General features: G+C 38.0%; 1 protein-coding gene across 1 annotated transcript in view; it reads right to left on the bottom strand.

The window, feature by feature from the left end:
* Positions 1-23636, bottom strand: part of Sos1 (SOS Ras/Rac guanine nucleotide exchange factor 1) — a 77869-nt gene that overhangs the window by 23012 nt on the left and 31221 nt on the right. Inside the window, exons 9-14 of the mRNA XM_051164073.1 lie at positions 14372-14499; positions 12959-13614; positions 3454-3535; positions 2448-2570; positions 1989-2092; positions 650-872 (exon numbers count right to left, since the gene is read on the bottom strand). Of these exons, the coding sequence (XP_051020030.1) occupies positions 650-872; positions 1989-2092; positions 2448-2570; positions 3454-3535; positions 12959-13614; positions 14372-14499 (1316 nt within the window). The remainder of the gene's footprint in view (positions 1-649; positions 873-1988; positions 2093-2447; positions 2571-3453; positions 3536-12958; positions 13615-14371; positions 14500-23636) is intronic.

The raw sequence follows: 23636 nt of genomic DNA, 5'->3' as shown, positions 1-23636 counted from the left end.
ATTGCGTTTGAAAATGAACTTTAAAATTCTAATGTTGGGGACCATGATAAACATAGTGAAAGAATTTATAAAGTTAGCTCCTTTTCTCATTTTGTGATTAATAACTTAGATTTTAAGTAGAGTTTAAAACCAGGAACATTTTTTTTTCAAATAGTTTCATCAGTGAGCAATACTGAATTATAAAGGGCTAACGATGGCTGAGACTTAAGTTTAACATAGTAGTGGCCCTGGCTTGTACTATGGAGTAAGTAGAGGAACAGTTTCTGTGTTCCTGCTTTGTGCTCAGCCTTGCCATACTCTTGCACACACTGGAAACCTCACAGTCTTACAAGTTAGTACAGTCTTTGGCTTCACTTTCCTTGCAGGAAACAAGCAGATGGATGAAAGTTACACAAGGAAACTTAAGCCAGCAATTGGTCCTGCCAGAATCTGAGCTGAGCTTACTAAGCAGGGATTAACTGGACAGAGCACAAAGTTAAGCATATCAAGGGGGCAAAAGGACTAGAACCTCCTGCCATGCTTTAATGCTTGTACAAACACATATAATGCCTCATTTACACCTATGACAACCCTAAAAGGCAGAAAATGTACTCCATTTTAAAAATGAACTCTTGAGATAACTTCTGAGTTTGAATGTTAAATAACATACCGGTATAAATCTGATTCAAGTAAAGTGAGTTGTCGAGCAATTTCTATTGGGTGTAAGGTGAGCAAGTCAAAAGTCTCTATATGCCCAGGTCTGCTTATGTGCCACTCAACTGTGGGAGGTGAGCTCTGAAATGTAATATTATGACCTGGGCCATTGTCTCTTGCAATTTTTTTCCTTTGGATTATCTTAGTGATGGATTCGACCCATTTTTTCATTGCTTTACCTGAAATACATTTTAACAAACATTTAAATACTCTTTAATACTTTTTAAAAAAATGTTTAAAGCAATACAAGTGATATATGAATAAATAATTGCTGTAGAGTTCAAATAAGCAAAGTTTCCCTCCCAGCCTCCCTCTCATCCTTTCCACACCAGTAATCATTGTTAATAGTTTGGCATGTATGCAGAACTTCCTAAGTGAATTTAAAACTATTTGATTTTTTTCCCCTCCAACATTTTAAAAGTTAGTTCAAAATACTATTTTTATAATCCTATCATACAATATATATTCCATACAAACTGAAAGATTAATAAGAGTAAATTATATACATTCACATATTTAATTAATATTGTATTTTATAACTCTATTATGAGGACTGATTCATCATATTAGTCTACTTTTTGCTGTGGCTGTCTTTTGTGCTGTATAGAAAAGTAATCTATTTAACCCTTTATTTTCTGATTTTCATTTAGACGGAACAATGGATATGAAACCAGTTTGTCTAGGGCCCCTTTGAAGTCATATAATTGCAGAATTTTTAAAGTAAAGGAAACCTTGGAGATAATCAACCCTAGTCTCCCATGTTTTCCACAAGTAAACTGAAGTCTCAGGAATCAAAATGATGTATCTGGTTAGTGGCCTTTCAGTATAATACACTATGTATTATCTCTTTGATTTGTTCTAATCTAGCTAGCCATTCACCTTTACCAATGGTGTTACAGTGGTAAAAAAATTTCCAACCCGCACTATAGGTGAACATAAGTTTCCATGAAGCGGTCTAGCTTAAACTGAGGCTAAAAGAAGCAGTCGGTAACAGATAAAAGTATGTTGAGTCAGCCGGGTGACTGCTGGGCAATTTACAGGTGTCAATGCCACGTTCTGCTGTTGTCACTCCTTTGTTTTCTAAGACAGGGTCTCACTACTGTAGTCTTGGCTGTCCTGGAACTCCTAGAGAGCCTCCTGCCTCTGCCCCCTGAGGCATGTGCCACAACATCCAGCCTAAATGCTGTATGATGAGAACGTTTAACATTTTCAGATGAGCTGAAACGGCATCAATTGAGGGTAACCACACTGGTAATTTTATCATATGTAAAAACAGAAACTAAAGAAACACATACCTCTTACTGTTCCAATAAATTCTTCCATTCTTTGTAAAAGATCTGCATCTCTTTCAAAGTCATAGAAGTGGTGCTCTACCCAGTGCCGACACACATTTAACACTCTGTGGCAATAACACAGCTGGATTACGTGGGATCTCACATGGAGTATACACATCAAACAAGTAAGCAGCCTCCTAAGGCTACAGTAACTCAGACAAGACTCTCAATTAATCCACTCGGTTTGCTACCCTTCACCTTGCTTAGGGACAGTGAACATTTCTACTTCTTTTTGGCTTTGGTTTTTCGACACATGGTTTCTTTGTGTAGTCCTAGCTGTCCTGGAACTCACTCTGTAGATCAGGCTGTCCTGGATCTCAGAGATCTGCCTGCCTCTGCCTCCCAGCTGCTGCCTAGATTTGAACACTTGCACTTTGAAACACAGGTTGGAGAAGCTGCAGCCTCGTCCTTACTGCTTACCGCAACTGTACAGGCTGAATGTATTCCTTCCTAAACCTTTTCAGCTCTGCACTCAGGGGCTGGTCTCCATTCTCTATAGCTATGCGGTCAGCTTCTGTTGGCTCAGGCTCTGGAATTTCAAATCTAACATGAAACAGAAACCAAAGACTAATGAAAACATTATATTAAATTCAAATTCACAAACTTTTATTTATACTTATCAGTACAATCAGGAGTATACTATAAAAAATTACTACACATAGATACACACATCAGTGAAAATCCACATGGCTTTTATAATGTGAAGGCTAATTATAATATTTTTTAAAAAGTTAATTTTGCTAACAGCTAGAACTAACAAGAAGCAAAATAAAAATACATATAAAATTTAAAACAAAACTCATGTTCATTTTTAGTCTGTAGATTACTCTGTATCGGTAGACATAATTTTAAGGGTGACAAGTGCTTGAAACTTGATAAAAGCATTTGCTCACTTACAAAATTAATTTTATTCAATGTGTAGTATATTTGAAGCTTGTTTAGAGCTTGTGAAGCATTAACATCTGAATTTCTAGTGTCTATCTTAAATACATGGTTTCATGTAGTTGAGGGTCACCTTAAATTCCCCATGTATAGTCAAAGATGACCTTCAACTCCTGATCCTCCTGCGTCTACCTCCCAAGTTGTTGGATTACAGGCATATGCCCAGCCTAGAGTGTAAATCATCCAGATTTATATAGTTCTTTAACTTGACTAAGGTGGGCTGGGAATACTGCTTAGATTGAGCCAAAGGCCCATGATTCAATCAATCCCCAGACCGTGAAAAGTTGGAGTTTTAAATACTAAAATCAATGTTAAGAAAAAAAGATAGAGAATCTATTTAAATAATCAAGGTTAGCATGTTTTTGTGAACCCAGGAGTTTTATCCTAAGAGTTCAACTACAGCTAAGCTTGTTAATACATTTATGAGAAACATGTATCTTATCTTTTCAAAACCAAAGAACTTAAACCTTTAAAACTGACAGACCTTTCTATTATAAGACTCAGTAGTTCTTGAGGTTTGCAAAAGGATCTGTATGTTGTAAGAAATGTCCGAACAAAATTGGGATCTAGGAAGAAAAAGGACAAATATTAAAGTCTTAAATAAACAATTATCTTCAGCTTTAAAAGAAATCAAACACTTAAAGAGTTCCCAAACAAGTCGGGCGTGGTGGCACATGCCTTTAATCCCAGAGGCAGGTGGATCTCTGTGCGTTCCAAGACAGCCAGGGCTACACAGAGAAACCCTGTCTCAAAAAACCAAAAAAGTCCCCAAATATTTTACCACGGCTCTGGGCTTTATAATGTACTCCAGCTTCAGTGCTTCCTAAGTCAGTGACAAAAAACTCATCCCCACCCCAAAAAACCACATAAAACAAAGAAACCTCAAAAAACACGGTCTGTAAAATATAACCAGATGGCTTTTTGCCCTGTCTTACACTCATCACTGGCAAGGAATGTGCAATGAAGAAAAGGGAGGGCGGGAACTGAACTAGGTTCCCGGCTGCTGCCAGGGTCTCAAAGCACCACCTGCCAAGAACCTATCCATTTCCTGACATTCAGTTTAATTAACTTCCTTTAGATCATGTTACCAAGCATAAAACTAGAAGCGTAATCTTATAAAGCAGTAGGATGAGCTAAGTCACTTTAAACTGATCTTAATTCACACACAATGGTCCTTTGCCACACACGCTCGATCCTGAGTTCAACCTCAGATCCCCAAAGTTGTTGTCTGATACTTGAGTGCATTCCCATGTGCACGCACGCACACAAACATTGCTTGTTCCTGCCATACTCATGAGCATGTGTGAACATTAAGATATTAAAAAACGAAACAAAAAGTTCTAAAAAAAAAAAAACAAAAACCAAAAAAAAACCTCATTTTATCTCTTCCCAATCCTTTTTATTTGAAGTTGTTTCAGTGGGAGTTCAGTCATAAGAGCAGGAGGCGCCAACCCCTTCTTCAAAGGCCTACTGTGCATTTACATCTCCGTGGACTAAAATAGAGGCCCTCTGAGTCACACCACTCTCCTGGGGTCGCCTCCTCTCATCTTTCCTTGACAGTATCCTCGCAGGTTAGGAGAAGGGTAGCTGCAATCAACCCAAAAGACCTAGGCTGTTGTCTTCTGCATAAAGAAGGGAAAGACATTTTCTCATACCAGAGGAGAAAACAAACAAAAACCCAAACATTTCTCTAGGTGTGGTGGCGTGAGCCTTCCATCTCAGCAGAGGCAGAGGCAGGCAGATGCCTGGGAGTTCACGGCCAGACAGAGATATAGAATAAGAGTGTCTCAAAACCTCCACTCACTTCTACAACTCAGATTTTTTCTAAGGTCCACCCACACTTAATCATCAATCTTTAAAAAGAAGGTAACTTGAGTCTTTTGGGGGAACATTTCCCTGTTTACATTACGGACATGGTAAACTCTGATGGTAAATTCACTGATGGCAGTAAATGCCTATATATTATTGATCAAAATTTTATAAGAAGTCTTTTATTAGGATAAGGCTTAGTGAAATTAGAGTATACTTAGAAAAAATTTTAAGCTGATTCTAAGAAGCACCCCACATTTAACCTTAAGAGATCACACAGTATTTTTTTTTTTTTTTTTACCTTAAACTCAAATTCATGGATTTATGACAAGCTAGAACCCTGATCTAATCTGCTGGCATATCCAAGATAATAAACTGATGTAACTATCAAACAGCCCTGAATTGAAAATATTTAATAATTATTCACTTTGAAGAAAAATTTATTGAAGAAAAAGATATTATTGTAGGAGGTTTTTTGCTTTTGAGACCAGGCCTAGCTAGGCAGCCAGGCTGGCCTTGAAGTCGCAGCCTTCTTGTTTTAGTCTCCCAAGTGCTGGAGTATACAGGCATGTTTGATTTGCCTCCAGCTAAAACATTCTATGGTTTTACTTAGTTCCTTCCTTTAGTTTATACCACCCGAGGCTAGAGTGGGTTACTGGTAAAAGTATTTTAAATACATAAACTTTTTTAATAATTTGCTTTCTGTTGGTATTTTATTGTTTGTCTTCAGTTACAGAGATCCTCAGTTAAAGACTAATGTCTCATCCAGAAGAAAAGATTTAAAAACAGAAGGCTGTACAAGATTTTAAAACAGAGATATTTATCGGTTCCATCACAACCCTCCCTTTCAAGAATCTTCTTCCTGTTCTGCAAATCTATTTGTAAGGTGAGGCTTCTCAAAATAGCATGTGTTTAGGAAGCAACAGCAGTGGCCACAGTTGGGATGCTCGCTGTCCCTGCTGGAGAGAGCCTGTGTATCCTAGATGAAATCTCTGAGCATCTCTGAGCTGTGTTCCACATCTGAGAGTGTGCACCCACCCCTTCTCCAAACACAGGTTTACTTCAGGCTGATGATCTAACATCCACACTAACAACTACCTTCTCACACGCCACCCAACATCAGGTTAAAAGCTGTGGGTTTCGGACAGAACAGAAGCAAGGGCTAGAGTATATTTTAAGACAAGTATGGCTATTGTTTAAAAGTGGGGTATGCATCTTAGGCCAGTAACTAATGATAGTACTGGAAAGTCAGGGCCACATCAGTCCCTGATGGCTACTGGGTAACATCCTCAATAGAGTTTTCACTAACATTTATGCCATACAATTTCTGGGAGGTGAGTAGGTCAGGTCAAAGACCTGATGGTCAGACAGTAGAGTGTGGGAACCGCAGGAACAAGCACGGCTGTGTGATTGCCATTCTGGTGCTGTAAACCCGCCTGGAATCTAAGGATTCTCCTAAGCTTTCCCTAGCCCTGGGATCTAAATATACAGAGCTTATCAACGAATTACTGTGTCACTATAGAAGTTGACACAAATAGTTAATTCAGAATGCAGTTGTAACTGCTAAGCTGGTTAGAGGCACCAGAAGTCACTAGGATGAGCAATCTAATTATCATCTTGTAATTCTTGGAATGTTAGGGAGCAGCAGCTGATCTTCCTGTAACACTGTTTGTAAGAGGAGCCTCCGGTGCTGGTGCACAGAATATATTCCCCCCAGTATGCACTGCTGTGGTGTGGCCTAACGTGACTGAAACTTAGTTTGTTCTTATCTTGGCTGGAAGCTAAAAGCAGCCTTGCCAAAAAGGGAGGATGGGGTCCAAGTGGAAGAACGAAAACACTGCAAGAAAGCTGGCAAAAGCTTAAGTATTTAGAAAAAGGAAGGAAGGAAAGAAGGAAGGATTAAAAGCTACCTATATTCCCATGCTGGTTTACACACACACACACACACACACACACACACACACAAATATTTCTAATCTAAAGCAATGAAAAATTCCTGATGAGTAACAAACTTATCTTGAGAGGTCTTACCTGTTATTTTGAAATTTTATACAGAAGCTGTTTTTGTTTCTGCTGTATTGATTTCTCTATCTCAAAGACTCAAGCACATGCTATGCCACATCAACCATGAGAGCTTTATCGTTAAGGTGTTCACCAATAAGGACAGTCCCTTCCGCCTAACAGACAGTGATTGAGAACTAACACACTGCTGCTTGCCTGTGGCGGCAGCTATGCAGGTACCTATATTCTGAACTGGGGTTTTAGAAACAGGAGGCAAATGTGTAAAAATAAGAAAATCAGGCAGACTTTGGCTTTAAGGTACAAGCACGAATAAACATCCACTAATAAAAACGTAACTCAATCTGATATTCTCTTCCAATGCATTAAGAAAAAGACAGTCTAGAAATGTACTACTCAGGCATAGCCCTACAATCTCAACACAAGCAACAACGAAAACGTTCTGGTTGTTTCTGACCCACCAGAGGTAACCTTACATTTTCCTACTATGTTCATGGTTCCTCAGCTTTCTCCTCTCCATACATTTCTTTATACAAATACCTACTGAATCTAGTCTGAAGCTCTTGGCAGAGGCCCATGTTTCTTCAACTGTTTGTGTTTGTTTGTTTTCTGAGATGGGGTCTCATGTATCTCAGAATGACCCAAAACTGACTATGCAGCTGAGATGACTTTGAACTTCTAATTCTCCTGCCTCTACCTCCTGAGAGTTAAGGCAAAGATGACAGGCATGTGCCACTATACAAGTTTACAGGGCCTGAACCCAGTGCTGCATGCAGCTAGGGAAGAATTCAACCAACTGAGCTACATCCCCAGAACATGGTTACCATTTTTTTTTTTTTTTTTTTTTTTGCTGGCCTTCTAGCTGGCCCCAACCCCTGGACAATTCTGTGTTATTTTCTGTACAATTTTTTTAAATCTTCAGAACTTCAACTATGTCTACATTATATCTAGTGTTGAGAATGTGGCATGTTAGATTTGAGGTCATCAATTTTCCTTTTTCTGCCCCTATTTTGACTTAACATTTGACATTTAATACGGCAAGATCATAAGACTTATGAAATATTTACTACTTTAAAAAGCTGTTTATGCAGAACACCCCTCCCCCACCACCCTAATCAGGATGTCTGCTCATGTGATAATACTCCCTTTTAATACAGCCATTTAAAACCTCAAGAAACAATAAGCTCCTCAGCAAGGACTTATAAACAATCACTTTTGAATTCCTTAAAAAAAGGAAACAGACGCTATGCTGACGCACAAACACTTAAAAAAAAAAATCAGGGTTTAAAAATAGAAGAGCACTGCCCTATAGATCAAAAATTGTTCAGAGAGTTTAAAAGTTAAACGCCCAAACTGAACTTATGCAAGATATAGACCCAAATCTAATGTAGAATTTTGAACATTTTATATTCGAGTGCAAAGACAGTAGTAAATACATCAAATAAAAAGGTCTTAGGTTTTCTCAATTTCATCTTCTACAAAAGTAGGTTAGCACATAAAGGAAACAGTTTCCCACACTTCATTACCCTTGCCTCAAACTCACTGTCCCATTGTCTACAGTATATGACCAGACTATGGCCAACTATAAGACATATGTGTTGCTGTATCTCATAATAAGCTGTATTTCAGTGTCTACAGCAGCTCTATGAAGTGAACTTCCTGTTCTCCCTTTCTCTTGTGGCATTGCTTTGTGATTGCCTACTCTAGGTAAGGAAACTGTCTCTTCATATCACTGCTAAATTTAAAATAATCCAACTGAGTAACTTTCCTTCCAGCGTTCAGAAAGAATTCCCCCAAATCTAATCCAGTCAGTGATCTACTCTATGTCCAGGAACACTGGGGGTTAAAGACAAGTTATAAATTATACTCTACATCAGACTGTTACCATTCATGTATGCTAGCCATCTTCTAACTCACCTAAATATAAATGTATTTTTCCAGAAAGCTTTACATTTATAGAGCAAGTTATTCTGATACCCAGTGACTGGGTTCTGTCAGGGAAAAATCTGGTAGCAAATACCTGTAATCCCAGCACTCAGGTGTCCTCTCCCAATAACATAGCACGGAAACAAAACAAAGAGACTGAAGTACAGGCCATGACAGAATAGTTCCCATGCCCGGAAATAAGAGATAAGCAAAATCTAACTGCATGCAAATCTATGCATCACAATACTCAAAACTCACTACCTATTTCAATTAAAAAACAAAACAAAACTATCTCTTCACAGTGTACCTGTATTTGCCCCAAATGAATAACCACCATGAGAGTGATTAAAACTCCATTTATTTTTATTATTCATCATGTATAACTTTTTTTAAAGTGTCATATTAAAATAATTTTTTAAACTCAGTTTGAAAGTGTCAGTGGGACATGGGTAGAACATGTACTCTGCCGAATAAATAAATTAATTTCTAGATTTCATTGTGTAATCAACTGATAGGATTTGTAACAAATCAAACAACCCGCAGTGGTCTTGGGCTTCTGTTTATAAACTGAGGGTGTGGACAGCTCCTGGCACTACAGGTGTGTAACCTTGTTTGTAACACTTGAGAAATCAAGGTAACTGAAGCCAAACTTAACCTGAGTTACTCAAATGTGAGCCAATTTCTCTTCTGTTTTTTTATTATGTCTGAGCAACTTACAAATATTCTAGATTATGTCTAAGTGTTATGTTCATCATCAGTTATCAGTTTTCCTCATGTATTATATACAGTGCCTTTCACTATATAATAAAAATGTGTTACTACTTTTAGCTTTTGTCTCGGTGTAAGCAACAACCTGTGCTGCATGTTCTCCAACAAGAACACCCTAGTAACTAACTAGCCAAACCAAAATCCCTTTTTTGATAAAAGGGATGTGAATAAAAGGAAAACAGACTAATGTTTACATCAGTTACACCAGCACTGCACACATACGATGCATACACATAAATTTTTTTTAAATCTTTTTTTAAAAAGTAAAATAAGCTCATTAAATAATCTCACAAGTGAGACTGTATCTGTTGTCACTGTAGAGAGGACTTAATGTCAACTTAGGTGGGTGAGACCTCACAATACTGCTTTTATGTCTTACAAACCCATGGCTGTCTATCAAGTGCATATTTTATGCTGTCATAACAAGCCAATAATGAGCTTCATAGAGTAGTTGGCCTATTTAAAAAATCCTACGCTGTAAGTAAAGACTTCATAAACATGTCAAAGAATGGCTAGTAACTAGCAACACTAGTTCCATGTACTTCAAGCTCATGAAGTTGCTGGTGGACCCTGGTTATACTGTGACATATTTGAGGTAAAATATTTAATTAAATTTCAAAGCAGGACAAAAAAGATGTCTACAAATTTAGTTATGACATTGACATTTTCTTTTTAATATTGGAAGGATTTAAATGTTTTTAATTTTAAAAAGTAAAACACAGACTGGAGCAAATGACTCAATGGTTAAGAGTACTGGTTGCAGCCAGGCATGGTGGCGCACACCTTTAATCCCAGTACTAGCGAGGCAGAAGCAGGTGGATCTCTGTGAGTTCGAAGCCAGCCTGGTCTACAAAAAGAGTTCCAGGACATCCAGGGGCTACTATACAGAGAAACTCTATCTTGAAAGACAAAACAAAACAAAACAAACCAACAAACAAAAAGCATACTGGCTGCTCTTCCAGAGAACCTGTGTTTGATTCCTAACAAATCTGTAATTCAAGTCTCAGGAAATCAGACACACTCCTCTGACTCCACCAGCACTACACAACTATACACACATGGTGCAGAGACATACATATAAAAAAATTAAAAATAATATAATCTCATTGGATTATATTAAGAAATATGTGAAATACTACTCTATGCAAAAGCTAAAAGCTGACAGCAGGATAATCAGATGTATAAGATAACATCATGACAGAAGTAGATTTTAGTAGGATTGCACACATAAGGAATGAAAACTGCTAGACCACAGAAAACCTATTAGCTTACTGAAGTATGCTTAAATGTATACTTACCAAAAAAAGATTTGCCTAAATAAATTAATTAATAGGTTATAACTTATAACTGCTAATCATAAAGTAATTCTGTCAAATATAGCCACTTAAAATGTTATAGAAACAAACTGTCGGTTTTAGAATATGGAAATAATTAACTGACTTTTAATAGAAAAAGAACAGCTTGCTCTGGTGATCATCATTGACTATACTGTAGAGAAAATTAAAATCTGTCCTTAATAACCAGAGATAAAATACAAGAAATAATTTACTCTAAATAGTCTAAGTATGTCACCCCTCAAAAATCTACGTAGGGCCACAAGTCAGTCCCTGTGACACTACAGTATTATCATTCAATTCAAATTCATTGAACTTATGGTTTTTGCTTTGTCCTTTTCTTAAAAAACAAACAAGCAAACAGTATGGAGGATAAAATGAACAGGTTTTTAATTCACAAGGATTTAAAAACAAAGACAATATGGCAAGATAAATTACTTGAACTTTTATTGTCAAAAAATTACTTAAAGAGTATTTGAAACCTACAAATTTTGGGTTAATTAAATGTTTTTATAATTGTATAATTTTAAGCAATATATAGAAGGTTAATAAAGATCATGGGAATAGGTAGGTCATTAATGATTACTGAAAACTGTTTTTAAAACAGCTTTATATGAAAAAAGAAAGGTAGCTTATTTATCTTTTCTGTAACTATTAGGTAGCTTAAATTTTCTTAAATTGTTTTAGTTTTTAAATTTTTAATAAAATGCACATACTGACTATAGAAGTTTCTAGATGAAACTTTATAGTAAAGCTGGAGCCCCAGATGAGGCTTCTCTTACTGATCAGTATGTTTCAGCTGCTATGCACCGCCGCTGAAAACTGTGTGTTCAGAGAGGCCCAACCGCATGTAAAGCTCACTTTTGGAGAATACCATGGAAAAGGCCCTCAGAGTCCAAACAAGTGAAAGCAAAACTAAATCTAGCTTATTATCCCAGAGATACATAGATAATGGCAACTATTACATTTAAAGTAAAATAAAAATATTACTCAAATTCAACTTCTCTCCCTTTGGTAATTTCCAGCCATATAAAGGTCTGCTTGTATGTTTAATAAACTGAATGAGAAAGCCTTGTTAAATGCTATTCAGTTTTACAAAGTAAGAAAACTAATGGATATTTTTAAAAAGCTAATCTCCGTATCAGATTGTCTTCCAAAGGAAACAGAGAACTTACTTTATGTTTTTTTTTTTTTAAACGGGAAAATAAATTTCCCCCCAGAAACACACATTTCCTAAAACAGGAATATATTTAAATGAGAAGTACGAGGATAGAGGTTAATTTTCATATTCAGGTATTTAAGAATATCATATTATTAGTCATACTAATTTTAAATCATATGTATCTTTTAAAGAAAAAAACATTCTTTGAAAATTTGTGTTTAAATTTACAAATAGCTTTTACATTCACTATTTCATTTATACTTTCCAACGACACACTAAGGTAGCTATTTGATACAGATTTGAGATGAAAACTATGGTTCTGAGACAAAAAGGGACTCTAGCCTGGTGAGGGGCGAAGTGTGAGCTCATTGCTTTGTGCTCCATCACAACCCTGAGATAACATTTATCAGACTCCCCACTGCGTGTCAGACCGTGTGACATGCCTCACCGTGGCCCTTCTTCTCAGCCACTGTATTTCATTCTGCCTGGTATCTCCCTAGGTTGTCTTTAAAACCTGCTAAGGTAAAACTGTTTGCACAAGTCACATTAAGAACAAAACACTGAAAATGGAAATAGCTTCCAGATTTCCTAAGTAGATGTAGGAGTGGAGACTAAGAGGCAACACTGTGTATGTTTTTGCCACCAGCACAATTTTTATGATGGATGAATATTTTAACATATTACTTAGTTTGTAACCCAGTTATAGAAGAAGAAAAACCCAGTATAGGAGTAGGAACCTTTAGACACTCACACTGATGCTTAGTCTTGTTTCTATTGCTTTTTACCGGGTAACTTTAGTGAAGTGACCTTTTTTCTCTTTTGTAAATATAAAAACTTGAAAGAAATACAGAATGGTGGTTTTAGTCAAAACTTCACTGTTAGAGAAGGGTTTGCTTGTTAGTTCTTTATCTCAGGCATAATAACTCACCCACCAAATCAATGCCCATGGGCAGGAAAACAATGTCTCTTACCTGCATACATATGGTACGTAAGCCTCTCAATCAACTTAATCACAGTTCCTGCTTTGATAATTGGAATCCCAGCCTTGGGCTGCACGTTCTCTTCAAATAGAATGTTCTCCTCAGAGTCGGGCTCCGCAAACCTGTACACATCTGCACTCGGCAGTCTCATCTGCTCTTCCTTCTCTTCCTGCAGCATTGTTACGTCGAGCATTCTCTCCAGGGTACTCCGGTACTGCAAAGATATCAGTGCTGCCATCCAGTTGTTTTTCTCTTCAGCTGACTTGGCAGAAAATATAACACTATTTCCATCTTTCAGAATTATTTCAAAAGCATGCTTGTATTCACTGGTGTCATCTTTATCATTAATTTGTACCTTTCGCATAAAAAACTTTTCCTTAAGACGATATTCTGCATTGCTAGCACCAGGAAGTCTTGGCTGCCCATGATTTGATTTACAGCAAATCATTAAGCCATCGAAGAGAAATATGTGTCTCTCATGTTTGGCTCCCACACGTGTAAGAGTTCCTTCCATTATGAACTCATTGCAACACTGTCCAATGTCTTTCCCCTCCCAACCATCAATATTCTTCTGAATCTCGTTCATTTTCTTGATTGCTAGTTGTTTCCCCTTCATTTGCTGGCTATAAAACCGACAAGCAGACTCACTGGGGTGAAGGAAAAGACACTATTAGTACACAGCAGACAGGATTTAGAGTTTATGCTGATAAAGTGACAGGGCAAAATATAACTTAAAACATCACTGACATGATGCTTACTATTTCTCCAAATAGTATATATAATTATACAACTGGAAATTAAAATGGCACAGAAATGTTTTCATAGTTATGAAAATAAATTCAGGCACAAAATTATTATTTCTGCCTTGAATACTAAATATCTAGAAAGATAAACATCAAAAAGTAGCCCAATACAGTAAAATAAAAAATTTAAGAGATGAAAGTAAATTTAAGTATTTTTTTAATTTAAATATTTTTAAATGCACAAAACTGAAAGATAAAAGCATTACAGCACATATTATAATTAGGAAAGTACAAGATCTGCTAACTGAATTAATATCTTGAGTTTTCTAATCCCCAGACTAAAGTACAATTCTAATTTGACTCTGACATAGCAGTGATGCTGGCATAAATCTACCCGGCACACTTTGCTCTGTCTCCTTCAGCTCACCAGCTGCTCCTCGGGAGGTCTTGTCTGGGAGTATACAAGGAAAATGCACAAATATGAAAGGTTTTTCAAACAATAACAAATTCTCCTGGCTTTGATGTCACTTCCTCTGAAAGACGAAGCTTGTCACTAACACCGTTTCTTCATTGTTTACTCAAGGAGCGGAGCTAAGGCCCCTGGATTTGTACCACAGCTTTCAGAGTAGAAAGGAAGAGACGTTAAAGTAGGAATATTCACCTCAGTCTCCGTTTTGCAAGACTTTTGGAACAAATTTTTTCTATGCCACTTTGGACATTAAGCAGGGCTGTTATCGCTTGCTTCACACACTCCTTGTCTTCTTGGTCTTCACTCTTTTCTTCTAACTGCTGTGAAAAGGAGGAAATACAAACGTCACTTTATTCAAGGATAAAATTAATGCTCATTCAACTTTTTCTTTCTTTCTTTCTTTTTTTTTCCTGAGACAAGGTTGCACTGTGTAGCCTTGGCTGTCTTGGACTAGACTAGGCTGGCCTCGAACTCACAGCAATCCACCTGCCTCTGCCTCCCAAGTACTGGGATTAAAGGCATGCACCACCACACCCCGCTTTTTTTTTTTTTTTTAGTTTTATGTGTATCAGTTTTTGCCTACATATGTGAAAGTGTGCCCTATGAGTGCTTCATGCCACAAAGGTCTGAAGAGAATGTCAGATCCCCTAGAACTGGAGTTGTAGGTGGCTGTGACCTACTATGTGGGTGCTGGGAGCAGAACCTGGGTCTGAAACAAAAGCAACAAGTGCTCTTAGTAAATTTATTTTTTCAAGTATTTTTCTGAGCTGAGGGTATAGCCTAGTAGTGTTTACCTAGCATACATGAAGCCGTGAGTTCTATTCTCTGACACCATATAATATAGACATTGTGGCAGACATCTGTAATCCCAGTACAAGCTATCTCTGAAGAAAAACAGCAGCTTTGGTTGTTTTTGCAAGGTTTGGTAGTTTATGCATTTATTCTAGCACATGGGAGTCTGAGGTCAGCCTGAGCTCCAGAACCAAAACCTGTCAATATTTTACTTTCCTTCTTGTGTATCACTATCTGTATTAACATATTACCAAGTTTTCTATGTGGAAAAGCATGAGGAGCTACTTTTGAAAGAACATGTTGAACCCTGAAACACACAGTAACATGTATGTACTCAGCATTCATATTCCTGAAAGGAGACAGCACAGAACTGCATCTAACTCCCATAGGATTTAGCATGGCACCAGGCATAGAGATGTTCTTTTTGTTTGTTTGTTTTTCGAGACAGGGTTTCTCTGTGTAGCCTTGGCTGTCCTGGACTCATTTTGTAGACCAGGCTAGCCTCGAACTCACAGTGATTCGACTGCCTCTGCCTCTGCCTCTCAGATACTCTTAAAGTGTAGAATCAAAAATAAAATTCAGGGCTAGCAAGATCACTCACTAAGTCAAGCTGCTGCCAAGCATGATGACTTCAGTTCAATCCTAAGGACTCACATGGAAGGAGGAAAAAACTGAACCCCTTAAGTTGTTCTCTGATCTCGAAAAACATGTGGTCCTCCCACCCTACCCCTCCCCTCCCCTCTGATTCCTCTGCTTACCCCTCCCTACATAAATAAATGAACAAACATTTTTAAGTCTTTTAAAATGTAAAGTCCAGAAACCTTCAAATCAGTAACATACAGAGTGCGGTCTGACAACTGGCAGAATGTTGTTCCCTCTGTATTTTGTCCTGATTGTAGATGTTTTTAATTGTGTGCCTGTGGGGGGCATGTGTGGGCAGGGCAGGTGTGGACGTGGACAAGGACATTTGAGTGCAGTACCCTCAGAGGTCAGAGGAGGGTGTGGAGTTACAGGTATTTCTGAACCACCTACAGGGATGCTGGGAACTAAAGTCGTGTTCTTTGGAAGAGCAGCAAGTGCTCTTACCTACTGAGCCATCCCTCTAGCTTCTGTCTTTGGTATGTTTATATTGCCAACTCAGCAAGTATACCTAATGTATAAGATTCTAATATAAAGCACATACAAAAAAAACTGTTTAGAGATTCACTGACTTTCTATTTTTAAAATGTTTCATGCTTAAGGGTCTTATGTATCATTTAACTTGCATTTTGCATATGGAATATATTGACATATGAAAAGGTGCTTGTGTTTTATTTTATGTGTGGGTGTTTGGCCTGCATGTATGGCTGTGTGCCATGTGACCTGGAGGCCAAAGAGAATGTCAAATACCCTGGAACTGCAGCTGCAGACAGTTACTACTAGCTGGCATGTGGGTGCTGGGGACTGAGCTCAGGTCCTCTGGAAAAGCAGTGAGTGCTCTTCAATCACTGAGCCATTCCTCCAGCCCCACTGTCAGTATTTTTAAAACCATAAGCCCAAAGTACTTTTTTTTTTTTTTCCTTTCTTTTTTCTGAGACAGAGAGTCTCGTGTGCTTTAGTCTGGCCTTGAACTCTCAATCCTGAGGCCTGCCTCCCATTTCTAAGTGATGGGATTATAGGCTTATGCCACCATTTCTACTTTATACAGTGCTGGGGGCGGAACTCACTGTTAGAAAAACACTCTATCAGCATATCTAAAAACCAGCCCCAAAGCTTTTGAACCCATAAAGCTTTATGATGAAATAGTTTTAAGTGTTCTCTATAGCTATATAGTTAAATGCCTTCATAGATAACAGGCAAGATTCCAACATTTCAGTTTAACAGTGACTTTTCTATTTCTAAAGACAGAATCTCACTATGTAGACCAGGGTGGCCTCAAACTCAGAGAATCTACATGTCTGTGTCCCAAGTACTGGGATTAAAGGTGTGTGGTCATCACATACAATAAAGACCTTTCTATATGTGCATTTAAACTGGGAGGTGATGTGAAATAACGTAAGCTAACTGTCCTTAAAGAGATGACTTGTTCTTGCAACAGAAACAAAGCAGTAGCAATCATATGCATATGGCACACAGAAAAGCATTCTTGTTACTTTCCACAAGCAACTGTTACTAAAACTACAAATTTACCTATCAAGCACTCTACTGAGATTGTATCACATATACTCTGATCCTCACCTAATGACTCATTCTAAAGCATAATAAAAAAAAGTTTATTCCTGAACAGATAATAAAAGGAAAGGAACCACTCATACCCTGGATTACTTGCTGTTTTGCTCCTCAGAAACAAGCAGTGGGAAGCCAGGTGTGGTGGCTCATAAGTCACCCAGCACTAGGAGTCTGAGGCAGAAGGATCACCACAATGTTAAGGCTAGCTGGGCTACAGAGCAAGCTTCGTGCAGCCTGGGCTACAGAGAAGGCTTTCTGTGTCTTCTCCTGGCCCCGGCTAACAGAAAGAACCAAAGGCAAGTGGTTATCATGGTATAGTCCACGCACAATGTACATGTTCAGAGATGGTATAAAAGAGCTGGAAAGAAAAATGGTATTCATAGAAACACCCTCCAGAATAAAACTTGATTCTTTTAACACAAAATAAACCACATATGGTATTTGATTTTGAGGTTCTTGGCTTTTGTGGAGACTGAACTGAGGACTTCAGCCACAGTAGGCGGACATTCTACTACTAAATTACATTCCTTTCCCCACCTGCACCGTGTATAATTTTATGAACTCAATTTAATCAGTAAACATAGAATAGCTAGAATGGCTTCCTTTTTAAAAAAGGAACATATGAATTGATTTTATTTTTAGAAATTGCTTTTCTCCAACAAAATATAAAATGAATATCATCACTTAAATGAATAGGCAGGCAAGACTAGAAACTAAGGGTCATGCATGACTATCAGTCCAAAGACCTTTTCACTATGTACACAGTTAACACAAGTGAAATGAAAAACCTATTAGAAATAAGGTCTTTGCAGGTCTAGTCAAATGAAATCATGCTAGACTCTGACTGAACCCTAAAACCACCTGGCAACTTTGTGTGAGAAAGGAAAGCACAGGCTGGAGAGATGGCTCAGTGGTTAAGAGCGCTGCCTGTTCTTCCAAAGGTCCTGAGTTCAGTTCCCAGCAGCCACATGGTGGTTTACAACCATCGGTAATGTGATCTGATGCCCTCTTCTGGCCTGCAGGTGTACATGCAGGAAGAACACTCTACACACAATAATAAATAAATAAATATTAAAAAAGAAAGAAAGAAAAACTAAGGAAAAAAAAAAAAAAAGATTCAGGACAGTGGTTCTGGAATAGCGAGAAAGGAAAGCACGGCCTGGATGCTGACACAGCATGAGAAGGGCTGTCCCTGATGCAGGAGGTTAAGCCCACAGGAAGCCTGCTGCCTCCTCACAGCCTTCCCAGCCCCTTACTAGATGCAGGCTTTGTCAACTCCTAATCTCTGTCTACATAAGAATAAACTACTATTGCTTTCAGCCACTAAATTTCTACTTTGGTATGGCAGCCCTAGAACATGTTAATATGTACATACTACATATATAACAGACTTTGACCTGATTTTTAAAATGAACAAAACCTACTTTCCCTTAAGTTATATGGACCCAGCATTCTGCAGAGACTGGGGTAATTCTACAGGATATTAACTAAAGTTGCTAAGCTTTTTTTGGTGAACCAATTCACTAATATTCAGAATCTTGGTGACTATATTTAGTCCTGAGTCCAGTCTAAATTTGTTTAATAAAGCTAATAAAAATTTCTTATAGAAAAATAACATTATGGGAACCAATGAGTTTTCAAAAGTACACAAGAAGCCAGGGATAGTGGCACATGCCTTTGATCCCAGAACTTGAATCTCTGAGTTCGAGGCCAACCTGGTCTATAAAGCGAGTCCAGGACAGCCAGGGCTACATACAGAGAAACCCTGTCTTGAAAAACCAAAAAGAAAAAAAAGTGCACAAGGAAGTTTTTTTCACTACATAAAATATTAACTTTAATGTTTCTAATAATTAATCAAAGGGTGTAAGGATTGTCTAATTTTGTGAAAATAATTTTTTGAATTTGAGTAGTATTAAAATTAGTAAAAATTTAGGCCAGAGAGAAGATGGCTCCGTGATTAAGCGTACATACTATTCTTCCAGAGGACCCAAGTTTTACTCCCAGAACCTATGCCAGCTGTTCACAGTTGCCTGTTAACTGCCATTCTAAGGGGTTTAACAATTCTAGCTTGAGGATACATGTGCATGCACATGCGCACAAACACACATGTGTATACAGGATCAAAAATATAATCTTAATTAATTTTTTTTTAATTCGTTCAATTTACATCCCTTCCTCGTTGGCTCCCAGACCCTCTCTCTTCAACCAATTCCGGTGTCTATTCTATTTGTCCTTCTGAATGAGAAATTAAGTATTCTCCCTAGAAGCCTTCTTGTTATTTAGATTCTTTAGGTCTGTGGACTGTACTGTGGTTATCCTGTATTATGAGGTCAATATTCATTTATAAGTGAGTACACTGAAAGAACAATTCTCAACTGCATTTGGAAAAACAAAAAATCCCCAATAGCTAAGACAATCCTATATAATGAAAGATCTTCTGGAGTTAACTCAAGCTGTACTACAAAGCAACAGTAATAAATGATTTTAATGGAAAAAAATTACTTTTTAATTGACAAGTAAAATTTGTATATATTTATGATTTGCAATATGGTGATTGATAAAACAAGATATTTAACAATATGTACTGCCAAATATTTTTTCAGGTTAAATTCTTAAAATATATTCTCAGCAATTTTCAAAACTATACAATATTACTATTTGCTGCACTTGCCATAATATATACATACAAACATATATGTGTATGTATATGTATTTTTTCCATTTTGAGGTTAAGATTTTATTCTGTAGCCAAGGCTAGCCTTGAATCTTTGTTTCTGGCCCAGGATGCTGGAAGCATGTTCTACACTGGGCTGAAATAGATCTCCTGAATTTATTCCCTCTGTCATGAGATAAAGACGCAATCCAGTGAGGAAATCATGCCAGCACTCAGAGAGGCTGAGAGCTCTTTGCTACAGTGGGACTGGTCACAGCTAAAGCTTACGGGATCTAGCCCCATTACAATGTCCTTCGGCTTTTAATGATGTCATCTTACTATGTAGACATCTGGAGGTGGCCTTTATGTCCCTGCCCGCAAGCCACATTTTGAGTTCACAGAGGAGTCATAGTCTGTCATCGTAAACAAGCAAGACCTAAGCAGGTGGCAACCAAAGTCATTTTTTCAAGAAGTGTGACAAACACTTTTTAAGAGCAAATTTACAAAGAAATCAAATTTTCAAAATTTCTTTTATCTTCCTACATTATCTAGGCAACATGTGTTAGTAAGCTATTTAAAAGTTAGCCAGAGCCACTCAGCTCAATCCCTCACTTCTTTGTGATTTAATATTTTCTGACCAAACTTATTAAATTCATTTTAATATTTAACATTAAATAATTAATAATTAATATTTCAATTAACAATAAAGCTTAATACATCTTTCCTTCCTCACTCCTAAATGAATTCCGTCATCCATTGACAAATCTCTTCCTCACATTCCTGGCTCTAGGAACCATCATATTACTTTATTTCTTATTTTGACAGTATTATGAAATTAACAGCAATTTTCTATCCTATACATTTGTAAAGTTTAAGACATTCTAAGTTTCTCAAATAAGCATGTTATACATAAAATTTACAATTAAATGTCTTTTAAAATACAACACAGGCGTGGTGATGCACACCTTGTAATCCCAGCACTGAGGGAGACAAAGGCAGGTGGATTTCTGTGAGTTTGAGGCCAGCCTGGTCTTCGAAGTAAGTCCAAGATAGCCAGGGCTGCACAGAGAAATCCTGTCTGGAGAAAAGAAAACAAAAAACTACCAAAAAATGAGAAAACAAAAAACCCTGAAGAAACAAACAAACAAACAAAAAATCTGCAATGAATTGATAGGAATTCTAAGAAAATATATATTTTTTATTACTCATTATTTAACAAATATTTAATATATGATGTATGGAGCTGAAGCGATGGCTCAGTGGTTAGGAGCACTGTCTACTCCACCGGAGGTCCTGAGTTCAATTCCTAGCAACCAGAGGGTGGTTCACAACCATCTATACTGGGATTTGATGCCCTCTTTTGACATGCAGGTATATGTGTAGATAGAGCACTCATATACATTAAATAATTCTTTTTTAAAAAATAATATAAATAAATAAGCGATTTAAATGCCAGGTACTATGCTACATATGAACATTCAAAGACACACAGGCTTTGCCGTGTTTCCTGAGGGAACATGCTGTCTAAAGGCAAGGCAGACACAAGTGTGACACGTTCTATAAAGAGGTCTGAAGAGAGTAAGAAGCGTAGTGGACAGCCACGCCTACAATGCAAAGGGATATTCCATAGGGAGCCAGCACCTGAACACATTCCCAATTAAAAAGGGAGATTAGAGAAACAGGAACTCCACTAGGCCAAAAGGAGAACAGATGCCACCCTGTACTGAGCTGGCTGTGGAAGCGCACGGGCAGGGCCAGTTATGGAGATTAAACTAAAAGATGGCAGCAGTGAAGCTCAGGAACCCACACGTCCTGCTGCAGGTGCAGGGAGAGTTCAAGGAAGTACAAAGACCATATGAGGAAGGTGTTGTTGTGTCTAAACACAGGATATGAAGGTGGTGTCACTACCAATGGGCACATGTGGCTGAATAAAGAGTCATTTCTGGTGTTAAGTCGTAAGGAGCTGCCAGTGAGGTGGAGAGAAGAGCCAAAGACGGTGTGATGGGTGGAGTCCAAGCTGCCCAACAAGGAATATAGAAACGACAACAAAATCCACAGGGATGTGGGCAGGCAGGAAGAGGGGAGTATGGTCAGTGCAGAGGGTTAAGAACAATAAGGAATGTCTCTAGTGATGAAGACACTCAAGTGTTTACGTTCATTGTCACTCATGAAATAGCCTTTACAAATATATCCTGCTTAGGGTGATACTACCCAGTAAAATAAGCATTCTGTAGACAAGGAAGCTAGGACTCAAAAAAGTAAAGTGAGCTGGAGAGATGGTTCAACTGTTGGAAGCACTGACTGCTGGATTCAATTCCCTCACAACTGTCTGTAAACAAGACCTTACACTCTCATACAGACATATATCCAGGCAAAACATTAATGCAGTAAATAAATAAATAAACTTGAGGCGGGAAGGGTAGGAGGAGGAAGAGGAGGAGGAGGAGGAGGAGGAGGAGGAGGAGGAGGAGGAGGAAGAAGAAGAAGAAGAAGACGAAGAAGAAGAAGAAGAAGAAGAAGAAGAAGAAGAAGAAGAAGAAGAAGAAGAAGAAGAAGAAATAGCAGTAGTAGTAGTAGTTCTTGGCTCAATTTCCTTAACAGGTGTACTTTATTATGAGCTTATTAAATGAACCTACCTCCCTTACAACCCGACTACCCTAAACAAGAAGGAAAGGAGATTAAGGAAAACAAGAACAAAACCTTCTGGGTATCAGTTCCCAGAAATGATTCTCCTTATGTAGCCAGCAGGATTTCAGCAGATTCCACCAATTCCAAAGTTGCTGCTGGAACTTGGAGCAACTGGAACCTGGAGCCTCAGCTGGAGCCCAAAGCCTTGAAACCTTCCCTGGAGCAGTTCTCTCTAGAGTGTCTCGAAGTCGAATGATGAACAGCCAAAGAATACCAAGTCCCAAAAAAGGCCCAGCATCCTGTTTTTGGCGCGCATGCGCACACGCACACACGCACACCCCTCCTCTCAGAGTCTATACTAGGATGGTTTTCAGCTGGCAACAACCAAGCACCACCCACAAAGTGGTTAGACTTCTAAGTGGATAAACATCACTCGCTCTCTCTCACAAGTCTTGCCCATACCACACTTGGGATCAAAACAAAAACATGTTTATCTCCCTTACAAGAAGTAGGAGGTGGTGGTAGCAGCAGGGAAGTGACTTTCTTTAGTTACATAGCAGACGGAAAGACTTCAATGTCTACAAAATTCTAAACCCTCTCTACACACAGATAAATTATGGTTAGGCTCCAACTATTCCTCAAATCTTAGGGTTTGGTCCCTCCATATGCCCTGATCTTATGCAACCAGTTCTATCCCCAGAATTATCAAGTATATACGGACATCTGGGGATAGCAATAGTTCCTCAGTGAAAATAAAGTAGAATACCAGAATCATGTGTGTGTGGCGGGGGGGGGGGGTGGAATAGGAGTTATCTTTTTGTTCACTGAACATTAGAATCTTTTTCCTAAGAAATCTACAAATACATTGCTGTATTACACAATTTTGCAAAATTTCTAATATGCTAGTATATACTGAACATTTCTTCATTTATTTAGATTGTCATGACACCAGCATCTCAAAACAGAACCTGAGGCAGCTGGGAAGATAGTTTAGTTGGTAAAATGCTTGCCTAAGCATGAGTCCCTAAGTTCAGATATCTACTTGAATTATTTGGTTTGGTGGTGTTTAATCTCCTGAGTTATTTCTGTATTTTGGATATTAGCCCTTTGTTGGATGTAGGGATGGTGAAGACCTTCTCCCAATCTGTAGGCTATCGTTTGTCCTATTGACAGTGT

Source organism: Acomys russatus, chromosome 1 (assembly GCF_903995435.1).
Source record: "Acomys russatus chromosome 1, mAcoRus1.1, whole genome shotgun sequence".
Lineage (NCBI taxonomy): Eukaryota > Metazoa > Chordata > Mammalia > Rodentia > Muridae > Acomys > Acomys russatus.
Note: the sequence above shows the minus strand (reverse complement) of the source record. Positions and strands in the feature narration are given on the sequence as shown.